The sequence below is a fragment of the Ammospiza caudacuta genome, chromosome 1 (genome assembly GCF_027887145.1).
Source record: "Ammospiza caudacuta isolate bAmmCau1 chromosome 1, bAmmCau1.pri, whole genome shotgun sequence".
Lineage (NCBI taxonomy): Eukaryota > Metazoa > Chordata > Aves > Passeriformes > Passerellidae > Ammospiza > Ammospiza caudacuta.
The window spans coordinates 35,248,392-35,273,440 of record NC_080593.1 but is presented as its reverse complement, the minus strand read 5'-3'; the positions used below and the strand labels follow the sequence as shown (position 1 = coordinate 35,273,440).

General features: G+C 40.6%; 1 protein-coding gene across 1 annotated transcript in view; it reads right to left on the bottom strand.

Annotated features, from left to right (window-relative positions):
• The window catches only part of CREB5 (cAMP responsive element binding protein 5), a 211,949-nt gene that overhangs the window by 11,790 nt on the left and 175,110 nt on the right, over positions 1-25,049 (bottom strand). Inside the window, exon 7 of the mRNA XM_058805818.1 lies at positions 61-384. Within this exon, the coding sequence (XP_058661801.1) occupies positions 61-384 (324 nt within the window). The remainder of the gene's footprint in view (positions 1-60; positions 385-25,049) is intronic.

The window sequence follows — 25,049 nt, the reverse complement described above, 5'->3', positions numbered from 1 at the left end:
TCAGACTTTAACTCCACCCAAGAGCAAAACTCAGAGATGCAGCAGGACACAAAGGTCTACCTGTGCTTGTCCGCCCGAGTGCAGCGGTGGGTGCGGCGAGGTCTGGTGGTGTGCCGGGTGTGCGTGAAGGTGCGAGTGGGAGTGGTGGTGAGGATGGTTCTGCTGGTGATGAGGCTGAGGATGAGGATGGTGTGCCGGATGCTGGTGCTGATGTGGGTATGAATGATGAGGTGGCAGTGTCTGGTGCTGATGAGGATGTGAGTGCATATGATGGTGTGGTGTCTGGTCCTGTCGCGAGCTCATCATTTCCATCATGTGGCCCATGGTGTTCATATTCCCGTTCGACATGGCAGCAGGATGATGAGTCAGTGCTGCCTTCAATCTCTGGAACAGAACAAGGCAGAAAATTCAACACTCATACATGGTGATCTGACCAATCAGATATGCTGTTGCAGAAATGGTGCCCTGTCTTGTGTTTTGAGATTTATTTAGTTTTCCTCTTGCTGTTCCCTTGCTAAAAGGCATCTTACTTCAGTTTGAAAAAGAACAAATTCTTGGGGTCTAATCTAGGTTTCCACTGCAAATATTTAAAGATTAAAATGTCTGAATTGAAATTTAACAGGTATACATTTCCTACTGTGCTTCTGAGGAAAAATAACTCTCTCTCTTTGGCCAGCTCAGGAGAGTTACCTTCAACAAGCTTGTATTCTCACAACTTTTAAAAATAAATGTCTGATTAAAATAAAAATGCAACATAATGCCCATCTTGTTTTTACTTGAGACATTATTAAAAGACTCATTGGAAAATATATTACATTTTCATGTTTTTAAAATTCTGTTATACTAGTACCCAATCTGTTCTTTCATCATAAAGATGGGAAAATAGTGAGGAGGATGGCCTCAACCTGATCCTCCTTCTTTGCTGAAAAGTTCAAGTGTGAGTTGTCCTTTCATCACATGCTAACCTCTCTCTGTTTTGTACACCATGACACTGGATTGGGCCCTGGAATCTGACCAGAGCAAAACTTTCCTTAGTATCAATAGGATTTGTTCACTTTTACCTGAACAGAACTAAAAGCCAGAGGGAAAGGTTTAAACATTTTGGACTGCAGCGTAGGGCCTTTGTGTACAAAGGATATTGCGGAAATACAGAGTAAAAAAGCTCCCTTTCAGCACAATTGCAGGGTCATCCCAAAGCTGTGTACTGGCATACCAACACCTTGCTGGTGTCATCTGACCCTTGGACCACTGAAATCACTGGCCTCCTACAAGTGTGTGCCAAAGGTAGAGCTTCACAGATGCCAGCTAGGAGAAGAGTTTCTTCCAAACCCATAGAAACCTCTTCACATCCATGGTTCTGCTTCTTGCTCAACATAGAACATTATCTACAGGCAGCCACCCAAGACCTCTTTAACACTATATTTTCAAAGAAGTAAATTGATTTACTCTCACTAATGCAAATAATTAGAAGAGAATGTTAAGATAAAAAAGAAAGGGAAGAGGTGCACCGTATCACTTGATGCCAAACCAGCACAATTTGAGTAACTCAAAAACTACATCATATCCAGCCAGAGGATATAATGAATAGTAGAGAACTCATCTGTAGGAGATTTCACCATAGGACAGTCAGTAACAAAATGCAATGGTAGGAGGCACAGAGGTGAATGGTAGGAGGCACAGAGGTGAGTCTTTCCCCATAGAAATATCTATCTGTGGGTCACAGATGATTTCAAAAGTCCAATAAGCCAATGTGACAAAAAATGCCAGCAGAAGAACAATGCCCAGGCTGAACTGCATTTTGCTTCTGTTTTTAAAACAAAAAGAGTGACTGCCAGGACTGTCAGAACCTACAGATGGGGATTGCAGTCTATTTTGTATTGAAATAACATCTGGCTGTTTCAACACTGCAAAGCCACAGGTAAAGGCTTCTATGTTCAAAGCTGTTACTGTATTGTGTTTGTACAACTGTTAGTGAGAAAGAAACAAATTCTTAAGGAAAAAAAAAAAAAGAAAAATAGAGGAAAACCAGAAGGTTGTGGAAGGCAAAAGAAGTAACATTCACTTCAAAGTGTCATCCTTAAGTTTTTGTATCCACATGCTTTTTCAGACTTCATGAAGATCATTCTTCCAAGACACTTTAATAAATCTATTAATCTAAATTTAGTGACTTCTTTCACTAATGATCAGTTGGCTGTCCAAGACTTAAAAGAAAAAACAAAAAAACCCAGATATATTTGCAAAACACATCACTATGTGAGTTTGCAAGAATGAAGTCTAGACTCATGTCTTTTAAGAAGTTCCCTTTAAAAAGTCTGTAAAACCATAACTTCATGGCATCTGTCCCATCCTGATGATCTTCTCAAAATTAGAGATCAAATGTGACAGTGAGGTTAAGTACCTCCTTCTCTACCTCTGAAGTCAGAATAGAGGGCAATCTAATGACAAAAGCAGTAATCCATCCTGGGCATCAAATGGAGGACTGGAGGAACTGTTGTCCTTAACTGTTCTTTAATTCAAGTGCTACCATGGTTACTTCAAGCAGCTCCTCACAATGCTCAGAATAACCGGTGTTACCCAGGAGCATATCAGGAAAAATATGGGGAAAATGCATAAATAAGTCCAATTTTTCTCTGTATCATGTTTCTTCACAACTCACTAAGAAGTTTTTAATGGAGCTGAGCCACCATGCACGTCTAAGACAAAGCACCAACAAAAGCTGCTATAAATTTGTTTTTTGAATTTAAATGCAAAACAACCAAGTTCTTATTAGCCAGAAGTTTTATGTGTAAAATACCTTACAAAATCTACCATGTCTATTTGTCAAAGTCTTCTGAAACTGAGCTACAGTACGTCTTCTAAACTGCAGACTTTCAAAGTGGAAAAAAAAAAAGAGGGAAAAACCTAATCTGTGAATAAACATTTTTTTTTCAGCTGTAAAAACTGAAGCTTGCTAGTGTGGTGCAACTTCAAGGAGAATAAATTATTTTGTTTTCTTTCTATAGCCCTTCTACCACATCCATTTATTTGAGATAGCAAATCAAGAGAGACAGTGAGAGGTCTGACATGCAGCTGGTTTCAGTCAGTAGGGGTCATTTCCATTTGGTCTGTGTATTTTACAAGCTCCTTGTTCACTGTTCCCAATGGGAGGGTGGGCCAGCTACCCTGGATCCCAGTCCTGGTAAGAAACCAGCTCTCTACATCATCCTGTCCCAAGGCAGCAACAGCCATTGCCATGCTTAGATCGGCTCTGCAGCAGCGAGAGTCCTCTTCATGCCCACATCTGGAGCAGCCTAAATTTTCCAATAACCAGTCACTGCTGCCAATAAGAAACATTCAGGGAATGATAAACTTTTTTTTTTCATTTGGTCTTCAGTGAGATCAATTGTTTTTGATGTTTCAGTTAGAGCAGAGGGAGGGAAAATCACCAGAACTTGGTAAAATCTTTGCACTGAGTATGTGTAGTGCTTGAAGGGCAGGCTGCAGTTTTGTTATTGTTTCTTTCATGTGTGCTAATTGCAAGCAGCTGTTTTAGTTTAGTGTCAAATAAAATGTGATGGCATAAAAATTGAGCTTACTGGACTGACGACACCACCAAATCCCCTCTAGAATGAAACAGTAATCCAAGATCCAATTCTGCAGCCGTTCAGTTTTTTCAGGAACTGTGTGACTGACTCCACCAGAGCCCGCAGGGACCTGGCAGTTTGCAAACTGGGACTGAAACAGAAGACTTGCTACTCAGACCTGCTTTCACCCAAACATGAAATATCTCCTAACCTTATACCAGAGATTTTTAGGGCACAATCCCATTTTTTCTCCCTTTTATAAGGCAATTTTAAAAAAATTCCTACCAAGCCAAGAAGAAATGGAGGTCCTCACCTTTCATGACTTTTGGCCCTTACTGATTATTTTTATTATTTTATCAAAGTAACATAGTGGCCAACATAAGTTATAGCTGATTTCCACTCAGTCATAACATTTCAATAAGTGACTGTGAGTGACACAGACAGCAAGAGAAACCTTTCATAGAGAACAGCCTGCTTTGCCTCTGATCAAGTGAATAAACATAATTCCCTTTTGATCCTACAGGAAGTCAGAAGTACATATACTGTCACCTTCTGAGGAGGAAAGGGAAACAGTGGGTATCGATGCTTCACAACTATGAGTGTTGCCTTCCCTGTACAGAACACAGAACTGCTCCTTGTGGCAATGGCCCTAACTGACACATTTACTCTGAAGCTACCCCACTGAATGCCATATGAAGGCAACACCTCAAAGTTATCCTTGTACCTGGAGTATTGGGGTTTTTTTTGAACCGAGAGTTTTCACAGTGCTTCTTCCACCTAAAGACTGACATCATGGTGCAGTTCATTGCGTGATGCTTCCTTCTATCAGCATAGATCCAACTTATACACTGAACATCTTTGGGCAAAATCCAAATCTGCCAAAAATAGACTTCAATCATTTGAGATCCTGAATGAAAAACACTATCACTTTCCCTAATACTTTTGCTATTCTGGATCTTGCTGCTTTCTAATTTTCCTCAATTGTGACATGTATTTCAAAGTTGGCTTGGTTTTTGCCCTTTCTTTCTCAAAAATTGTTAGCAAAAAACAGACAGCATTTTTGCTTTTTTTTCAGTTTGTTAAAAGAAAAAAAGCCAAAACCAACCTGTAAATTTGGAGGTTGCTTTTCCCACATTTAAAAATGCAAACAATTTTTTGGGTTTCATGTGTATATTAATACTTATAATATTTAATCAATATTTATAATATTAATATAACATTATATTTAAAACAGGCTATACATGTTTTATACCATAATCTGTATGTGACTATAAAATACAACTTTCTCCATTCATCTCTCAATTGAGAAATGATGACAATCTTAAATTTTACAGGTGCTCTGTCCTTGCACAAACAATGAGTTATTATAACATCCAGCTGAATTTTAGGTTGGGACAGATATGGAATGCTGGTTTTGAATAGGATTTAATTGTTCCAAATAAGTATGCATTGCTGCACTTGGAAAAAAAGCTCTCTTCCCTCTGGTCTGCATGCCCAAATCCCACTAAATTAGAAAGAGACAAGACTAGCTGCAGTATCTAGTTAATGTCTGGTATATTCTTATCAGGAGATTATATCAGACCCCGGAAGGCACATGAAATATGATCTCAAAGATATTTTCTTGCACTAGTGGCTGTGATTCTAGTCCCTGTAATACAAGGGTTTAATAAGTTCCCCACAGGGGACAGAAAAGTCTAGAGAGGGGTGAGAAATCAGAAAAGATTACAGACATCAAACATCACCACACATCTGCAGATCAGTAGCAACCTCAGAGTGATGATCGTGATTAGCCAAACTTCATGGCAAACATACCAGTGACTTCAGTGTCACTAATACTGTTTTCTCATCTGCAATAGTCAAGCTTTCCTTTTAACTCTAAGCATCATACCCAAAATGAATATACAGAGTTAAGCCAGGGACAGCTAAAGCTGTGAACAGAGCTTCACCCAGTGCATTTCAGAGCATCACACAGAATTTTATCCTTTCCTTTAACTATGAATGCAACAAGAGAATTTAGCATAAATGTCACCCAGGTCTTTTACACTTGGCTGCTGACAAGCATTTCACAGTGTAAATAACAGAAACCACTCTTCACAAATGTTCCACTTGCATTCATAAAAGTAAATTGGAAGCGATTCATCTCCACTCAATAAGCAAACTGCAGATATTATGAGCACATTTCAGAGACTGGCAATTAGAAAGTCCCTGATGCCACATTAAATGCTTTCTCCTACATTTCTTGTGCAGTAAAATACAGTCCTGCCTATTGACAGAAGGAGGAGTAAGATGTGTGAGAAGGACATGAAATCCAGAACTGAAGTGACACATTACACTAATGTAAAGAGAAAAGTAGGATACATTTAATTCACAACTTGCCAGTAAACAGTGCCAAATTGCTAATCTTCGAATTATTCTCAGGCTGTTTGGCAAATCTGAATTATACTTTCCCCTCCTTTTGTGCTTGCTTCCCCACTTAGTCGGTTTTTGTAACAAAATGAACAATGGATCGTCATCCAGCCTTCAGTGCAGCTTAGCCTCTAATAAAAACAACAAATTTTCTCCCTTGTATTTCCAAATGCAAACTGAATTAAACTTCAGCGGAAAGCAGCAAGAATCAACTGCAAACAATCAAAGCAGCAATAAAACTAATAGACACCACACTGCTCAGGGACGGGTCAGCTGCGAGAGCCGCTCCAGTGTCCCTGAGTGGGGGCACGGGGGAGCTGTGAGAAGCCACACTGACATCAGCCCCGTGACGGACGACTCTCTGCATGACTGCCAGTTTAGAGTGATCCAATGCAGGTCGAAGCCAGGGTGGCCCAAGGGTATTCTGTTGGAACTGCCATCTTCTGGTGATGGCGTTTCATTCAGAACAGACACGGCTCCAGGGACAGCAGAAAACATAAGTGAGTTTACATCCCAGCTCCACCCAGCAATTTCCTTCTGCTCATCTCAGAACACCTTGCAAAAGGTAAGTACCAGTATCCTTGTGCAATGTACCACCTTTTTAAGGATTAGAAAAAGACTAAATTCTCTGTTCCTATTCTACATGCATTTTTAATGAACAAGTAAATTATAATCAAGGCAGAAAATACACTGAAAGCATGGTTTATATTTCTTACCATGTACTATTTCTTGCATGAATAATTTCTCAAATCAGTATTAAACAACTGGATTTGATTTGCACAGGAGTCAGGAAATGTAAAGTTCAAAAAAATCAAACCCCTAATTCCCACCAAGTCTAAGTCAATCCCTCCATGTGTATCCATGACAAGGGATATTTAATTATGTAATCACACAAAAGACAGCAAAGTGATTTATTACTGGCAAATGGTGTCATATAATTTCAACACACAATACCAATGGAAGGATCCAAAAAATACAACCAACTTCTGACTGATTTCCCCACTGTGTGCCAGAGTCCAAAAGAAAAGCAGCTACTTAGCTGCTACCTACCCCTGGAGAGGCCAGTTTCTGACAGCAAAATTCCTGACACTTGGGGATTAATTACCTGCTTGCTGGTTTTGTCTGGGACAGACCTAATTGTCTTCATAGTAGTGACTATGGGACTGTGTGTTGAATTTGTGCCGAACACAGAGTTGATAACACACTGCAACATTTTTGTTATTTCTGAGCAGGGCTTGCATAGAGTCAAGGTCTTTTCTTCTTCTTGTCCTGCCCCACCAGCCAGCAGGATGGGGGTGCACAGGAAGCTGGGAGGGGACACAGCCAGGGCAGCTGGTCCCAGCTGACCAAAGGGATGTTCCATACCATCTGCTGTCCTGCTCAGGATATAAAGTGAGGGGAAGTAGAGGGAAGAGAGGGATGCTCAGAGTGATGACATTTGTCTTCCCAAGGGATCTTTATGGTTGATGGGACCCTGCTCTCCTGGAGATGGCTGAATACCTGCCTGCTCATGGAATTTAATTAATTCCTTGTTTTGCTTTGCTTCTGTGTGACTTTTGCTTTACTTATTAAACTGTCATTATCTCAATTAATGCATTTTCTCACCTCTATCCTTCTGAACCAATCCCCCATTCCACCAAGAGAAAGTGGGGCTGAGTTGCAAGCTATGAGTAGGCAGGCACATATCAAATCACCATTCTTGTTCTCCAAATAGTCTTTTGCTAACTTAGTCCTCCAGGTTAATCTATGGGGCTATTCCCATGCATGCTACACTGTCACCTGCGGAAAACACAGAAAAAAGAGGTGCCAATAAAATCACTCAGTGTTAATCACACACTGTAAGACACTATGAAAACTTGGGGTTAAGGGAACCTGAGTTTGTACTCATCTTCATGATCTAATTCACTTAGATCCATTTTAAAGCTCATTCCCAAGGTAAGGCACCATAGGTCCTTTCTTCACATTGGAAATAAAGTGCTTTTAGCAAAGTATCTGGCAAAGGGGTTGCAGCTCAGGTCTTCCTCACTCCAGCAAGAAAACGCTCTAAGTTTCTAATATCATGTTTCCAGGTTCCAGGACAATGCAAGTGAAAAGTGTTTGTACAGTCTTGTATCGCTATATGTGTGTGTGTGTATATATATATATGTCATATATATATATATATATATATATATATATATATATATATATATATATATATATGTGTGTGTGTGTGTGTGTGTGTGTCATATATATATATATATATATATATATATATATATATGTCTTGCCTGAGAACACAACGAACATTTATGATTGTGTTTAATGAGAAAAGTGGGAATTTATTTCAGAGGAAGTTGAGGAATTTCCTATACAAGCCAGATATAAATCCTCAAATCAGGGCACTCTAGCACTACAAGGAACACTAGGTTTGCGTATTTTAATCTGTACTCAGAGATCAAATGGGATTAGCACTGCAAAAATTTCTCCCTTCAGAATACTGCTCTGAAGCCTTGAGAGCCCTTAATGTGTGCTTCAGCTTTTTGATGACAATGCAAATTGCTTACTTTCCTTCTCCCTCTCACGAGCATAAAACACACACCAAGAACACAAGAAGGGCAAGTTCAAAGCCTTTCCTGTCAGAAGATTTCTGAACTTTCATCACCCACCTCTAACTAAGGCTGATTATGATTAAGTCATTCATATTCAAAGAAAAATGCCATCCAAGTACATAAAATTTGGGGTTTTATTTTTTCCTTTCGCTGGTGTGATTTTTGAATACTCGTTTTTCCTGGATTAAACCCAGCACATTTAAAGGGCTACTAGCAAGCCAGAAATCGGATACATGTGCACTTAAAAGTCCTTTGATTTCGTCCCATATGTGCAGTGCTTCAGGGCATACACACACACACACACACACACAGAGCACAGAGGACACGATCTGGTCTGTAGATTTTGTTTCAAGATTATACCAACGAGACTCTGAAATGTAAAACTGAAGCCCTGACCACTTACAGCCATTAGAGATCCCAGGGCTCTCTGTGAAAGAGTACTGATGTTCATTAGCCCCTTGGCCTGACTGGAGAATTCACTGCAGGTAATTAGACATTGTGTCATTACCATGTAGTTTCAGGTGAAGTTTTTTTTTTCTTCTTAATTTCTAAAGGTAAGTGATTCCTGAAACATTTTTAAAGCATTCATGGATTTTTTTTCCCTGAAGAAATGACTAGAATATAAAGTACAGTACAAGGACATATAGAATGAGACAGTACTTATGGGCTATTTAACATTTTTTTAAAGCTTTATGTCTTCATCTAACCCAAAAGAATGAAAATAGCATTTTAATTCACAGACAGCTTTCAATTATCTAGCTGTGAAAAAAGAATGTCTAGTGGCTTTTTAAATACATGCACCCCGGTACAGCATGTAGTAGGTAGACACAAACCATAAAAAGTGTGAACAGGTTAGTTTAGTGTCAACTTTCACTGTTATAAAATTAATATAATTTATACTGAGAGTTATATGAATGGATATCATGAATATTCAGCATAGAACACATCGGTATTGATAAGTCCTATTCCGCCCCCATGTAAGGTCTCTTATGCCCTTCCAGGTTTTTCCATGTTGTCCCCTGAGTCCATCCCTTAAGCTGCTGCTCTCCATCTTGCCCCTTTTGTTCTCCACCTGCAATGCCATCGCCCTTTGTTCATAGACAGCTCAAGTTGCTGCCTTGTTTTTCACCACTTCGCATGTATCAGCTGCTTTCAAACTGTGGTGTCTTGGGTCAGAAGCATTGAATTTCAAAGCCACTTGAGGCTCCAGGAACAACAACATCTCAAACCTCTACCAGAGCTGCCTACTCTGTCAGTGCCACAAGGTTTTTTAATACACTTTGGGATAGTTACAGTGCGAAACAAGAGAGAAAAAGAATGAAGCCTTCAACCGTTCTTTTTTTTATCGGAGTTGGTGATTTACACTAATGGGTTTTACTTTGTATTTGAAAGGGCTAGGAATGCATCCTCACACACTCCCCATGGTTCAGTTGACAAGCAACGGCTTAGTAAAATGCAATATATTAGCAGCTCACTCTCTTGCACATGGCATATTTACTCTGTGGCAGTGCTGATTTTCAGAGCAATGTGGCAGAGCAAACCAACATAACCACCTTCCCCAGCAAAGGGAAGGATGCTGCCTGCTTGGTAAGCCATTGACTCAACCTGTCATTTCTGGACAGCTGGATTTGGCTTTCTCTTGGCATGTACCACAGGATACAGAATAAATTTGCACAGGTCAGGGGCCTGGCTAGACCCACAGTTGCAGAGAGTGTCACACAAGCAGGATTTCCTTTCCAGCACCAAGAGACAGGTACAGCATATCCTGCCTTGCTTCATTGTGGACTCTTCCCTGTTCCTCCTGACAGTGGAAAGAGAGCATAAATCACCATTTAAGGCCAAGTTCCTGAAAGAGGATGCCTGTGTGGGGACAGATAGGAGGAGGGTCCATGCAGCAACCTGCACCCTGAGGGAGGTAGAACCTCCTGGGTGAGTACCAACCTGGGAATGGGGCAATGCCAGTATTTGACACTTCCTCACCTACCCAAAGCAGCTGCCAGCATCCTGGGAGGAGAAAATTCCTGCACACCAGTTATCTGTCTGGGCTCACTGTCCTTCACAACACAAATTAGTCTTCTGAAAAGCACAAGAGGGATCCAGTTGCTCCTGCTATTACCCTATCTTCCTTTTTAAAATATTTCTTGTGTACTTCAATGGAGTGAGAGAGAAAGGCATAAATACCGTCTTGTTTAACACATCTTCCTGTCTCCTCTCCCTGCCTTGCAGACAGCATTATACATCTTCCTGACACCACCATTGTCTGATTCATTTGACATATGCACCAGAAAAATGTCATGTTCTGAACAAGAACATAATGCTGTGATCTCATTCTCATCTCAGACTCTGCAGCACCTTCCATTTCTTGCTGTTTTAGAAAAAGCAGCAAGACTTTGCTGGACTGGGAAGCTTGTCCAGCTTGCTTACTGGGAAACTTACAGAGGAGATGTGGTAATGGGAAACCAGACCAAGCAAAAGCACACAAGCACTTACACAAGCATGTTGGAAATCAAGATAATGCACAGGAAGTTCAGTTATTTACATCCTACTTAAACATCTGGAGCAATGGAATCTTTTTCAGCTCTTATTACTTAGGAACACAGATATTTCCAAAAGGGAACACCACTTTGAGAGGTGATGGCAGGGACATTCTGTCTGTATGATGAAAATCTCTGACCCCTTCTGTCTCAGTGTTTTCCTCTCTTTTGAAACAAAAAGTCTCAGGTATTACCCACATCTGTGACATCAAAGGTTATGATGATGTTCCCCCTTTTGTCTGGCACACCAGCAAGTCAATGTAAAGCTTCCTGATGCTTTGTATCATAGAACCATAGAACTGCAGAACTGTGTGTGTTGGAAAGGACTTTCAAAATTTGTCTAGTTCAGCCTCCTGCAATAGGCAGGAATATCTACCTTTTCTCTGGGTGTTTCACCATTTTCATCATAAAGAATCTTCTTCAAATCTTCTTCCTGCTATCTGGCCTAAATCTACTCTTTTTTATTTATTAGTTATCCTGTCACAACAGGCTCTGCTATGAGGTTTGACCTGATCTTTTTTGTAGGCCTCCTTTAAGTACAGGAAGGCCACAATAAAGTCTGCCCAGATCCTTCTCTTCTCCAGGCTGGACTGCTGCATCTCTCTCAGGCTGTCTTCATAGGGCAGGGGCTCCAGCCCCTGTCATCATCTTTGTGGCCTTTGTCTGGACAGACTCCAACAGGCCCATGTCTTTCCTTGTGCTGAGGAACTCAGAGGTGCATGCAGTGCTCCAGATGAGGTCTCATGAGAGCAGAGCAGAGGGACAGAATCCTGTCTCTTGACCTGCTGGCCACACTGCTTTGGATGCAGCCCAGCATATAGTTGTGGCAAGTTTACATTGCCAGGTCATGTCCAGTTTTTCTTTCACCAATATCCCCAAGTCCTTCTTGGCAGAGCTGCTCTCAATCCCCTCACCCCCAGCCTGTGTTGATACTGAAGGTTGCCCCAACCCAGTTACATGACCTTCACTTGGCCTTGTTGAACCTCATGAGGCTCCCATGGGCCCACTTCTCAAGCGAGCGCAGAGTCCCTCTGGGTGGCATCCCATCCCTCAGGGGCTTCAACTGTGCCGCTCAGCCTGGTGCCATCTGCAAACCTGAAAGTGCACTTGACCCCTCTGTCTGTGACAGGGATGAAGATATTAAACAACAGCCCTTCCTGCTTGATTGCAGCCCTTGTTGTCCCTCATGTGCAGCTTCTGGCTGAGCCAAAGGTCACAACTGGGAGATGGCTGTGTGCTGGCAGCTGAGACACAGGCAGTCTTGCCCCAAAACTGTGCCTCTGTTCCTCTTTCCCAGTGAGCCACAGGAGTGTCTGCCCTGCCTACAGTCTTAATAACCCATTAGCGGCCTGGCCAAATGAGTGAACCTCTCGCTGCTACTTCTTTTTGGAGTTCTGCCAAAGGACAAAAGACCAGGGGCAAGGAGGATTGAGACAAACCAAATCAGGTGCTTGGGTGGATAGGGGAAGGGGAAAAGTGGGAGAAGAATTGGAGAGGAAACATTGAGGCAGCTATTTTTTTTCATTTTTTCTCTGCAGTTAAAGCATTGACAGATAATTTATCACACATTTTGATGGTGCTCCAGCTGGCAGGGAAAAGAGCTATCTGTTTATTAATTCAATTAGCCTGCTTATTTATCAGCAGAGGGTGAGAAGGTGCAGTCACAGGCCAAACTGTGCCAGTCTCAGACCGCCTGCTGTCGGGCTGAGAGGATGACTCGGAGTGGGAACATCCTGCCCCCGCCTCTCTGGCTGGTGTGCTCATCCATTCATTTCTCAGGCCTTCTGAGGTAAGAAGGGAAAAAAATAAAAAATCTAACCGCACACATTGTGCACACCAGTGAATGTCCAAAGCAGACATACAGTCAAAGTCTCACAGCTTTGATGCCATCAGTTCCATGCCCTAAAAGTATTGGTTATGTCTGACATTCTGCACAGAACTGAACTCTTCATTTCATTAGAACAGTTGAATACACTTTGAATTTTTAATTCAATGGGGAGAGTGTTCAAACCAACACAATACAGCACAGGGCTGCTGGAAGGGGTAGGAGAGGGCAAGGAGTGTGCTGCCCAGGTACCCACCAACACTTGTCATCTTTGAGAAAGGGATATTTGTGGAGGAGGAAGAAAATGTGGGGGGAAAAAGGCTGGCTTTGGAATGGCAGAGAAATGCCCTGAGCTAGGAGGGCTGGAAGACTGGTGAGGCCACTTCTTCATTCTGCCTATCTAGGACTATGAGTTTTCTTTGCCACTTGTTAAAAAGTCTCAGACTTCTGACTGTTGAAGCTCCAAATTCAGAAACTGTTGTGCAAAATGCTTCTTAGAGCTATCTGAGCTGAAGTGTTTCCAAAAACACAAGTTATGTGGGTGCTGGAGTGTGATTTCCCTGTAGCAAAAAAAATCCTCCAGCCCTAGAACCTGCAGACCATAATTTCTATGCAATTCCAATGCTGTCATAAACAGTGTTTATTTTTCTCTCACTTCTTTTTTTGTCATACATAAACACAGTTGGAATATAGATGTACTGGCTTCCAGTTTTTATGTGTCTTCAGAAAAGGCACATATGGCTTCCCATTGATACAGGTAAGTCCTGCAATGCTTTGGCTTAAAAATGAGACTGCTGACAAGCACAGAAGGGTCACCTTGAGATAAGGCTAGGATACACATGATCTCAAATGCTCTTTCATTGCTCTTCTCATTTTGCTCCTGCACCACCAGATGTTTAAGGAAAATCAGCACTTTGAATTTTTTTTCTTTAAGTTTCTTTAGACTTGCTCTTCTGCCTTCTGAACTCTTGCAGTATATTTCAAGGCAGGACACCATATCTAATCAGGATGGCAGTGAATGTTTCCACTGCACATAAGCTCAAAGGAGCCTCTAAAAAAAAAGGTTCTCTGTAAATTCATCTCTTCCACCCCTCAGTTTCATATTCAAGCTTGTCTTTACTTCTCCTGGCTGATTATTATTTTAATTTTCTGAACCAAGATCCTGCTTGACAGATGATTCCACTACCACTGATAGTTTAGACCACCTATCAACATTTTATAAATTCTTAATTTTCTCAGTAAAGCCATATTGAACAGTTTCGTGCAAATGAGGCTTATAATTACCCAGATAAATCAGTCCAAAGCAGTATTTCTTAGGATCTTTCTCAATTTTCTCCCTGGAGGATGGGATCCCATCTGCTTTGCTACATTCAGGCTAATTGAAGGGCACTGACTTTTCCAAATGGATTCATTAATTACTCTCACCAGATTCTCTGAGGGGTTCCTCATTCAATGGGTGACACTTGTGCTGTGCTACACCATCCACCCATGTTTAGCAATGTAGCTCTGAGTCTCAGCTAGGAGCTAAAGCATTTGCAGATGCTTTGGCAGGAGTGGTGCTGGCCTTTAACTGTACAGTGTTACAAAACAAATGTAATTCTGCTTCTCCTTTGCTTCTAATTTAATATGCATTCAGAATCTATAAATATTGTAACCATGACTGTTTCAATATGTTTTACTCCTTGCCATCATAAATATAAGCAACTACCCCAAAGACAAAACCAGAAGCTTACAGGTATTGCATTGCCAACAGCAGAAAAAGAAGAGAAGCAAGCATTTGCTGCCGTATTGCAGAAAATCTGGTATGTGTAGCAGCATAATGTGAAATTAAACTATTACATTTAAATACAAAGCTGTTCCATATAATTCTGAGCCTTCATTGGTTTTATTTAGTACAGCAGCAGCCTGGGTTTTCAATAAACTCACATGTAATCATATTGCTCACTCAAACATCAGGCAGACACAAAGGAAAATAAAGACCCATCCAGCAAAACCCTAGTTTAGGAGAGGATTGCCACCACCTAGCTGGTGGTCATCTTCAGATAGGAGCAGGCAGAAGGGAACCTGCCAGCACTCATGGAGTCTGGCTCTGCTGGAAGCTGCATCAGTGTTCTCTGATAGCAGGCACAATTTCACACTACTTAAAATATTTTATATATCCAAGTGCTGGGTTGGTTAATTCAGGTCTATGAGGCAACTGGCCTGGGAATTGGTGACACAATCTGCTGTGAGTGATCAACAAGCCTTTATGCTTTCCAGGAATCCTAAAGCATTTTGCAAACATCAGACCCAATTGTGGAAGCTGCCAGGTGTCTCTGCATAGGTCCACGCTGCCACACCTCACACTGCTCTGAAGCTGGAGGCAGTGTCACTGGATGTGGTGGGACACCCACTCTACACATCACTGAACTAAAACTTGGAGATTGCCTCAATATCAGAGAAACCCTTAGTGGCAGAGCCAGAACCACAGTCCAAGCATGGACTTTCTTACAAACAGGCAACAGTACTGCTCCTTTTTGCTCTTTCCTGCCAATGGAATTGCAAGTCTCCAGGATGCAAAAAGAGTCAATTTTCATGTGCCTTACTAGAGGCAGTAACTTAAATCTAGGAACAGCAAATAGAAAAACTGTTGATATGTATTTTAGCTTTAACTAGGTGGCTATTTTGGGCAGTCAGTATGATGCAAACAAAAATCCAATTATATAACCCATCTAACAAATCAGTGAATGCATAATTCTTCTCATGTAATGTGTCAAAGACAGAATTTTTCAGATAAACAGATCACATGCATAGGGTTGTAGGTATAAACACAGGGGTATATGTAGGGATGTACTTTGCTCTACAATTTAATAAGTTATTTCTCTTCTCTGACATCCTCTTATCTCAGCAGTTGTGGTTCCCCAAAGCTCTGACCAAGATGCACTCAATAAGGAGCCTTTTTTTTTTTTGGTACAGAAAACTTCTTTCTCACAACTTTCTCCTCTGATTCACAGCTTATCTTTTCTACACAAGGTAGCCCCACTCAGTCAGCAGCTAAAAAATTCACTCCTTCATTGGCCAGTTCAGCATAGCAGGACAGTGATTCCAAATTTGATTGGCTTTTTTTTTTTTTTTTTTTTTTTTTTCTGGTCTCATTTTGTCTGTCTCTTATCTCTCCCTGGTTTATAAACAACCATTCAGCGATCAAAAAGCAATTCAGAAATTGCTCATCAAAACAAGTAAAGCTAAGTAAGGAAGTCATACCTTTTGCTGCTTATTTCATTTTTTTCTGCAGGGCTAGTGCTTGCAGACCAAATGCAGTGGACAGGAAGGTAGGTGGGCAGGCAGGCAGGCAGACAGCCCCTTCCCCTGCCCTCCCCTGCCAGCTGGGTGGTGGCTGCAGGGCAGCCACACTGCTCCATGTCATCTGAGAACCTGGACACGTCAGTCCATCCAAGTCCACGCCAGCGCTGCCAGCTATCACCACATCTGGTTGTGTTTGAGTTCTCAGAAGGCAACCAGGGATATTTTTGTTTAGGATTATACATTTTATCACCTTTATGACAATGAAAATCTATAGCTTGAGTACTCTTGGTCCAAAGAGACCTGGGTGTCCAGGACCTATGAATCATAAGGAATGTTTTTCAGGGAAAAGGACACTCAGTGTGTTTTGCAATGTAAGAAATCAGTCTAGACATTACCAAGTTTTAAAAAACAATGTCGAAAGCAGTCCACTAAAATTTTTCAGAATTACTGAAAAAATAAAATTCTAAACCAGCTCCACATGCTCAAATGAACTTGATCACCAGCCCAAGACAGCGAGCTAGTCTCAGTGCTAGCTGTGGCACTGCTACACCTTTTTAATCTGGAGCTGAGGAATATGACATATTATATACACCAGTGAATTGTAAAGTAGTTAATTTTCTGGGCAGCTGACAGAAGTGATCGATTGGCCTCACTCCTTACAAATGCCTCACCTTCCCTCTTCTCCCCCTGCTCTCCTCCCTCCCTGCTCCAGAAATGCCTCAGACCACTACATCCGTCAAGTCACATACACCACTTTGCACAGAGCTTCACAGGACAGCAAGCAGGGCTTCATGTTTGCTCTGTATTTCAGTATTACAGACAGTTTGGCCCTGCACAATTCTGAATCAGACCATAGCATTATTTTTTAACACAACCCCTTTTCTGTCACTCCTGCTTGAAGAACTATTGTTATTTTTTTTTCTCATTACATTTGAGGTGGAAGAGAAAATGTAATGGGATATAGTAACAGTTAAAACTGCCTGCAAATTGTTTCAAATTTTTCCCAATCCTTTCCCTTTAGTTTTATCAGCAACTTTTGCATTAAAACAGCATTCTGAAATATTTTAGTAAGATTAACGGATAACCTCACTCATTTAGTATTTTCAATTTCTTAGAGGAGGGTCCTATATAATTTTATCAGTCTTCAAAGTCCATACTTTGGAAATGATATTTTTTCTGTTATTTTCTTCTGACTGAAAACCATGGAGGCATAGATGAATGTTTTTTTCTGATCTTAAAATCACTGTATTTTATGTAAAAAGTTATTTGATTAAGAGCAACATGATAACAGGATTTCCCCACAAAAGAAAATAATGGTTTATTTTACAAATGTTTCATAAATTGGTAAATTCTTGGGTGGACCAAATAATGTCCACTTAAAGTAGACTTATACTAATTTAAACTAGAAATAGACAAATCTCAGCAGCTGCTTCCAGAAGGTATTATTATTATTAATATTAACCATGTTGATATCAAAATAGAACTCATCTATACTAGATATACTGTGATTTATTTTTCTTTGGTCTCTTCCTCCTTTTGATTCTGGGGGTTTCAATGACTGGAAAATTAGTGTATACTTTGAAGTAACAAAATCTTCACCCACGATGTCAAACTGTGCAGCCAGTTTCACAGCCTGTCTGCAGTGCAGCATCTGACATGAATCCTACTTTCTCCAAGATTTGTTTCTCTCACACTGTGGCAAAATAAGATAAATTAAATATACCACAGGAGAGATACTGGAAGAATTCACTTCACGTATGCAGTTGTTGCCGTGGGACAGCTGAGTAAACAGCTTGCAAAGTCTGTTTGAAGACTGCCAGCTAGTTACACCCATAATTTGATCTCTATTAACAAAAACAACTCAAACTGTCGCAATGCCCCAAGTTGATTGCTGAGCATCCACGTTACACAGTGTTGCTTGAGTAACCCTCTGCAGCAGCAGGGGCTGTGTTTTGATACCCATTCAATACTTCCCACCTTGCTGAGTAGTAGAACATCCACCAAAATCAGCAAATGCATAGGAAAAGCCACGGAGAGGTTTTGGCAATATTATCCCATGACTGACAGAAAAATAGTTGTGTAATACTGTTCAACTCAGTGAGTCAGAATAACAAGTCTTATAAATATGGCCTTCTGAGCTGGATATAGAGCAATCCAGGGAGTGAGAGTGACCTGGGGGAGGGAGAAGATCCAGACTAATTGTTTTTGCAAATAATGCCATGGTCATGTAGGAATAGCATCACAATGTCAACAAAGATACCTGCACTGACTTACTGAACTTCAAAGTGATGTGCTGACAAAAAACATAAGACTGCTTGTGCTGACAGCAGAATTAGAGTGGAAAACAACAGTTTGCTGGTGACCCGCTTTCTGGAAAACTGGGAGTCCTTGCTGAGACTATCCAAGTGAGTTACTCCACACTAACGTGAGGGTCAAACCATCCAAAAATGCTCGTATGAAGACTCCATGGATTCACAGCACACTTCAAATTTAGGCTTGTTGATTCTGTTTGATTAAAAAAGGCTTCACTAATGCAACATCACACTAAATTATAAAAAGAGAAAATTAGGCTGAGGGAACCCAAACTTTTGCTTGTGGAAACAATATGATGGCTATTGTGCAACACAGCAAAACATACATGTACTGCAATATTTTTAGGCATGTTATTACATTTAAGCCCATGTTATGTTAGAATACATCAACATTCACTACTGTTCTTTGTAACACATTAAAAATTCTGGAACTGAAAATAACACATGATGGGAATCCCATTTTTCAGTGATGGTTAACACAGCAACAGCAAAAGCCATCTGTACATTTGCAAAATCTGAATGACCATCACTCCCAATATTTGTAAGAATTTCCAGTTCTTTTGATGAATTGCCATTATAAAAATACATGTTTTTAATCATACTGAGTTGGATGAAGTTTTTAACTGCAATAGGCCTGGCAAGACAGATGAAGACTTCAGAAAAAGATTTAAAAATTATACATTCAAAGAAACATGCTCCCTCCTGTTCAATTTTTTCTTTCCACATTGTCTTAACATACTAAGAAATCTTAGCACATTAAACAGAAATTGTGCAATAATTTTAGAGATTAATGGCAAGAGTGGGAGAAGACAATGACTTTTCTCTGAGAAATTATCTGGAGGCACTTTGCCTCCAGTCTCCAATTAAAAAGAAACCACAGAACACCTTTTATCTTCCTCTGTTTCAATTTCTTCCTCAAAATACTGTGCTGAAGCAGTGCCCTGAAAAAAGAAACAGCCCAAACCTTACACGCCCCCACCCCCCAGGAATGAACTAGATAGCAGAAGCAATCTGGGTAAGAGGCTTTACAAAGTGCACAGAGTCTGAGCATGATTTTGCTTACTGCAGAAAAGCTATGCCTGTGTGCATTACTCTGAATTCTATAGCCTACATGCAAGAGGTGTGGCAAACCAACCAGAATTAGGCATGCCCCTTGGTTGTCACTGCCACCAAAGCCAACTTTTCCAGCTAGGTTATGGATCTTCAATACAGATGATCAACACAAGCCCAGTACAAAGTGCCAGCCAGCATCCCAGAAATTCCACTGTTCATACGAGTGCGGTGACACAGAGTTTATACATTTTGCAGGTCACCTTGCACATTGCTCTGATGAGGTTTTGCATTAGTGTTAGAACAGATCTAAACAACAGATAGGATATGAGATTGTAAATTATCATAGTGGCATTTAGGATGGTGAAGGAGACTGTTTTGTTGAATTTGTGTTGTCAGTGATTGCACACACAGATTGCAGAGGTGAATTGCTGCATATGTATCTAACAGTAATTGAAGTGAGTCTTTTCCTTCATCTGGACCCAAGACTGTGCAGTTGTGCACACACTCGCGTGTGTGTGTGTGTGAGCACCTGTTGATTGTACTCCCTTTCATTTGCCTCCTTGTAAAACCCTCCTGTGCACCCCTGTTCAGGCCCTCACAGGTCCTTGGGCACGGCTGCCACCACCTCAGCATCTCGCTCTGCAGCGGCTGCAAAGCAGCTCAAGGGCACTAGGTGGACAGCAAACTGCAGGCACAGTGTGTTGTTGCTACCATGGCATTTCAAGTGGAAATATCTGCGAGGTTCTTCACAAACCCAGAATTTCCATAAGGTTCACTTCCAAGTGAGTATAGAGTATACGGATGGAGAATGAAAACAACGGGGGCGCTTGGTAACGTTTATAGTTGTGAAGGCAGCAGCTGAGTGAGAGCTCAAAGAGTTGGCACAGGATCTCCTCCTCCTCCAGCACAGCAAGGAAAAGACATTACTGGAACTGGGGGGAGAAGGGGGGGGAACTAACATTGTGGAGGAGCTCAGTGTTTGAAGAGTTACAAACATGCCGCCCATCAAGGGTAGGACTCTGCTGTTGGAAACAGGGACTGCAGTGAATGAAATCATTAACCAAAGTTACAAAATATGGAAAATAAGGCACCAGAAAGCTGTTAGCCACCCACTCAAACCCATATGTGAAAGTATAAATCAAACACTAACTGCCCAGCAAACTGGCAGTTGGCACTATAATATTTCATGCAGCTCCAGCTGAAGGTTTCCTTCTGTGTTTTGGGGTAACTTTGGTTTTTAAGGCCTTTGCCATGAAAGAAAATAATTAAAAATACGTGTATGCATTTTAACGTACATGTAAAATACATATTACATACTTTCATGTAAAAATACATGTACATATTTTTACTGAATTTAGAAGCAGAGACCAAGAATAAAGAAACTCTGAGACAGTATCACCGCTACTCTACATCTTTTGGCTCCCATCACTGATTCCTTGTAAAACTCTGGTGAAGAAACTACAGGGAATTGACTTCAGCATCTCTGCCAAATCTTGTCATTTCAACAGGAAGCACTTTCTGCCATGCACTAATAAATGTTTCTTGCTGGCAAATTCACTTTTTTACCGCTTCTAGGATCTCACTAGGACTGGCAGCAGAAACTTTTCACCAAACTTTTAAGACAGCTTTTTATAACTTCTGCATATCTTTCTTCTATTGTAAGAGCACTAAACCAGCAAAAACCTTTTAAGTCCGCTCTTTCCCAGTCATTGGTGAACTTTAATGAGACTCGTGGTCCAAAAGGCAAGTTTTGTTCTGAATTTCCTGCTGAATATATTGGCAAAACAACAGCTGTCGTACAGTGCTAGGGCTGTCTCCCACCCACCCCTGCTTTGGCACAGCTTGCTTGGATGTGTTGATTCATCCGTAGGAGAAGGGAAAGCACTGGACCCACTGGCTGGAGCGCGTAGGAAGGAGGCGCGGCTGCCAGCAAACCTCTGCACTTTGATCACTCCCACTTATTTGCCTCTGTCTGTCTCCCTGCTGCACTCATTTCACCTACAGCCATCCCACCTTGGCAAGGATGTCACAAAAGCTAATAAGCCAAGCGTAGTCAAGCCTAGTTAGTATAGAGATGGGAAACCTCCAAGGAAAACCTAGCCTCCCGCAGGAAGCCATCCAGCTGGCACACGGCTTTCTCTTTTAGCAAAAACAGTCACCCAGCATTGTGCAGTAGGTGAGGGGTGGCAGGAATTCACTGGTGGAAAGTGCTTTTTCCTCTCTTCTTTCAAATAAAACCTGGGTCACTTATAATAACTGAAGGGATGTAAGAATTTACCTAGAATTGTCACATGAAAAGAGGTATCTAGAATATTCATATTCTACCTCCTTAAAATTATGACCCCAAATCTAAAACATGCATCTCCCTTTTCTGTTTGAAGTTACTGAGAGGTTTTGATTCTCTAAGAAGCTACAACCTTGTACTTCAAAGCATTTTAGTATAAAAAGTCATTCAAGCTCACTAAAGGCTTTGAGATGAAATTCAATACATCTAACTTTCTTTGCTCCTCACACAGTCATTTGGACCCATGTAAAATGCAACATCCCACCACCTGAGCAATGAAGACAGCATCTTACCTAAGTGCAAAAAGTAAATGCCAAATGCCTGTAGGGTAAAATCCAGTATGTCCTGGAGCAGTGTTACTCAACTGGTGGTCAGCATTGGAAGGTGGCCTGTGAAACGTGTGGAAATTCGTGCACACCTTACTGTGCAGCTTGGAGGCCACTCTCTAAAGGCAGGGTTCTAGCTGGGAGTGAGTGTCCTATTTATGTTAATGTCTAATTAACATGTTGTTAATTAGAGCAAAACAAAATTATGACTTCACAAAGTAATACTCAGTTGACAATAAGTGCTGCATAGCTCATCTATCACACCAGTGCCACCTCTGCTTTCCCTGCCCAATGTCTAAACAACACTGGGATGCAACGTTATCCATGGAGTTTGTTCGTAACAGTGAGATGCCCTGCCAGTTTTAAATATGTGAAGATGTTTCTGCTTTACAGAAACATTTAGGGGATGCTTTAGAAAAGGTTTGTGTTCCTGGTTGATACTTTCAGTATTAATATCTCCCATTTTATGGTATTTTTACCTCTGGGTTTCTGTTCTACCACCCACAGTCACTGTAATTTCCTATTACTTCAGCATCCGCCCACAGATTCTCCGAACAATTTATTGGGCTCTTCAGGCACTATGACAATGCTGATACATAATAATTACATTACTATACATTTGCATACCCATCCTACCTTCTCCAGCAACTTCTGAAGTGAGGAATTAACAAATTAGAGCTTTACCAAGAGAGCCACATCCTGACCAACTAAGGAGGCTACTTTAGTCATGGTGGTGCAGAGGAGATGTGTGGAAAAGCCCAGCACTGTTATCACTGCACCCTTTTTTATTTCCATCTAAGTGGGAAATATTTCATTTTCAGCAGAACATGACTCAGGACCCCACTTTTTGATAGAAATGAGTCTTTAATTTGGGGAGGTTTCCTAATCAAAACCATGGAACAGCTACTTTTCACCCAATTTGTTCAACATCATGTGAAGGTGTTTGCAACTGTAAGCAAAACAGTTAAAAATATCAGGAAGTTTAGGAAGGAACATGAACAGCCTGGCAGGATGGTGACCTGACAGCTGATGTTTAATCAGGACTGGATGGAGCAGTAAGTTGACAAAACCTGCCACTTCAAAACAACCAAAACCAAATATGTCCCAAGGCTCAGAATTCAAACTGGGAAGGAAAGAGAGTGACAGAGTAGGCAACCCTTTTCTGAACCTGTTCTGAGATCTTTTGTGATGGAATATTGCAAATCTTAACACACAGTGTACCAAAGCTTCATTATTGAAAACATCCCAGCTTGCTGAGTGTACTGGTGCATGTCATGTCTATAATAACTACACATTCCTGAGGATTTCTCAAAATAATTTATTACAGGGATTACAGACCTACTGTCAATGAACTTCCTAATTAGTATGTCTTAGACAGTCCATTCCCCTTCAGTCTAGAGAAGTGCTAAATTTGGGAATTATGTGATATTATCAGTTACTGTGTAATAACAGGGGGAAATACTGACTTTTACAGATCTCAGATTGTTAAAAATCTTTGAGTAATTAAAAATTAATGTGGGAATTTCTGCTAGACTGCTTAAGAAATACAGAAGCTCATTCCTAACACTGCTCACTCTGATGATAAGTTAAAAATTTGCTGAGGACATCAGAACATGTCAAAAAGCAAAAAAATTTAAAGGAACAGCTTTTTTTTTTTTTCCAGCAGCAGATGCACAGCCTGTCATGGGCTGGCACACTCACATGAAATATTTTTATAGGCTACAGTTTTATTTTATCTTTTAAAAAGAATTACAGCTAGGATCTCAGTTAGAAGAAAAACTTTAATCATAATAAGCAAAAAATTAATAGAAACAGGAATTTTACTGAGTGATACTGCAAGGTTATTTAAAAAATCTTTTTACTGGCAAATGTTGTTGGTTCTAGAAAAATCTTCCCATTTTAGTAGAAACTAATCTAACCACAAAAAAAAAAATCTAACAAAAAACAAACAAACCCAAACAAAGAAAAAACAAACCAAAATAAAACAAGCAAAAAAAAAAAAAAACACAAAAAATACCACCACTACCTTTTAAAAAAATTAGTGCTTCTTGGTAAGATTTACACTTGCAAAAATTATTTGATCCAATTTTTAAATTTGGGATAATTCACTTGGAAACAGTGACCTGTTTCTGCTTCTATCCAATCAAGGAAAAAAATTCCCAGTAGGGCAGGGGTTGAACCATTTTACTTTTAAGTTTATTTTTCCTTGTTGTATTTAATGTTCTAACCAGACATCCTACAAAATAAACTACAACAAGCTTGTCTGGACATTTAATAAGGGCCATATTCAGCAACCACCAGCTAGTAAATTTAGGATTTAATGGGCACAATTCATTGGCCAAATTTTGGAAAAAGAAAGAGACATATTCAGGGAAAGATATTGCATGCAGACATGTCTCAGAGAAGTGTACATCAATTTTCATTTATACAGTTTCATTGTTGGGTGTGATGACTTTATTGAGTAGTGACTTACACCATTTCAACCTAACAACGGTTTTTAAATATTTCCAAATAGATAAGTCCAGTAGACTTATTCAAATATGCCATTTCAAAGTCAAAGGAAGTTCACCCAGAGCCTTTTTTGACTTTTCACTGCAGAGGTCAAAGCAAACAGGACATGGCAAAGACCCGAAGTACCCATTCCCTTTCTGAATGCTATCGGAGTGATTTCTGTACTTCAACATAAAATCATAGAAGCCTAAAGGTTGGAAAAGACCTTTAATTTCCTAAAGTCCAATCATCAGCATAGTAGCACCACCATGTGCACCATTAAACCATGTGCTCAAGGGCCATATTCATATGTCTTTTGAACGCTTCCAGGGATGGTGACTCCACCAGTCTGTTCCAATGCTTTACAACCCTTTCAAATT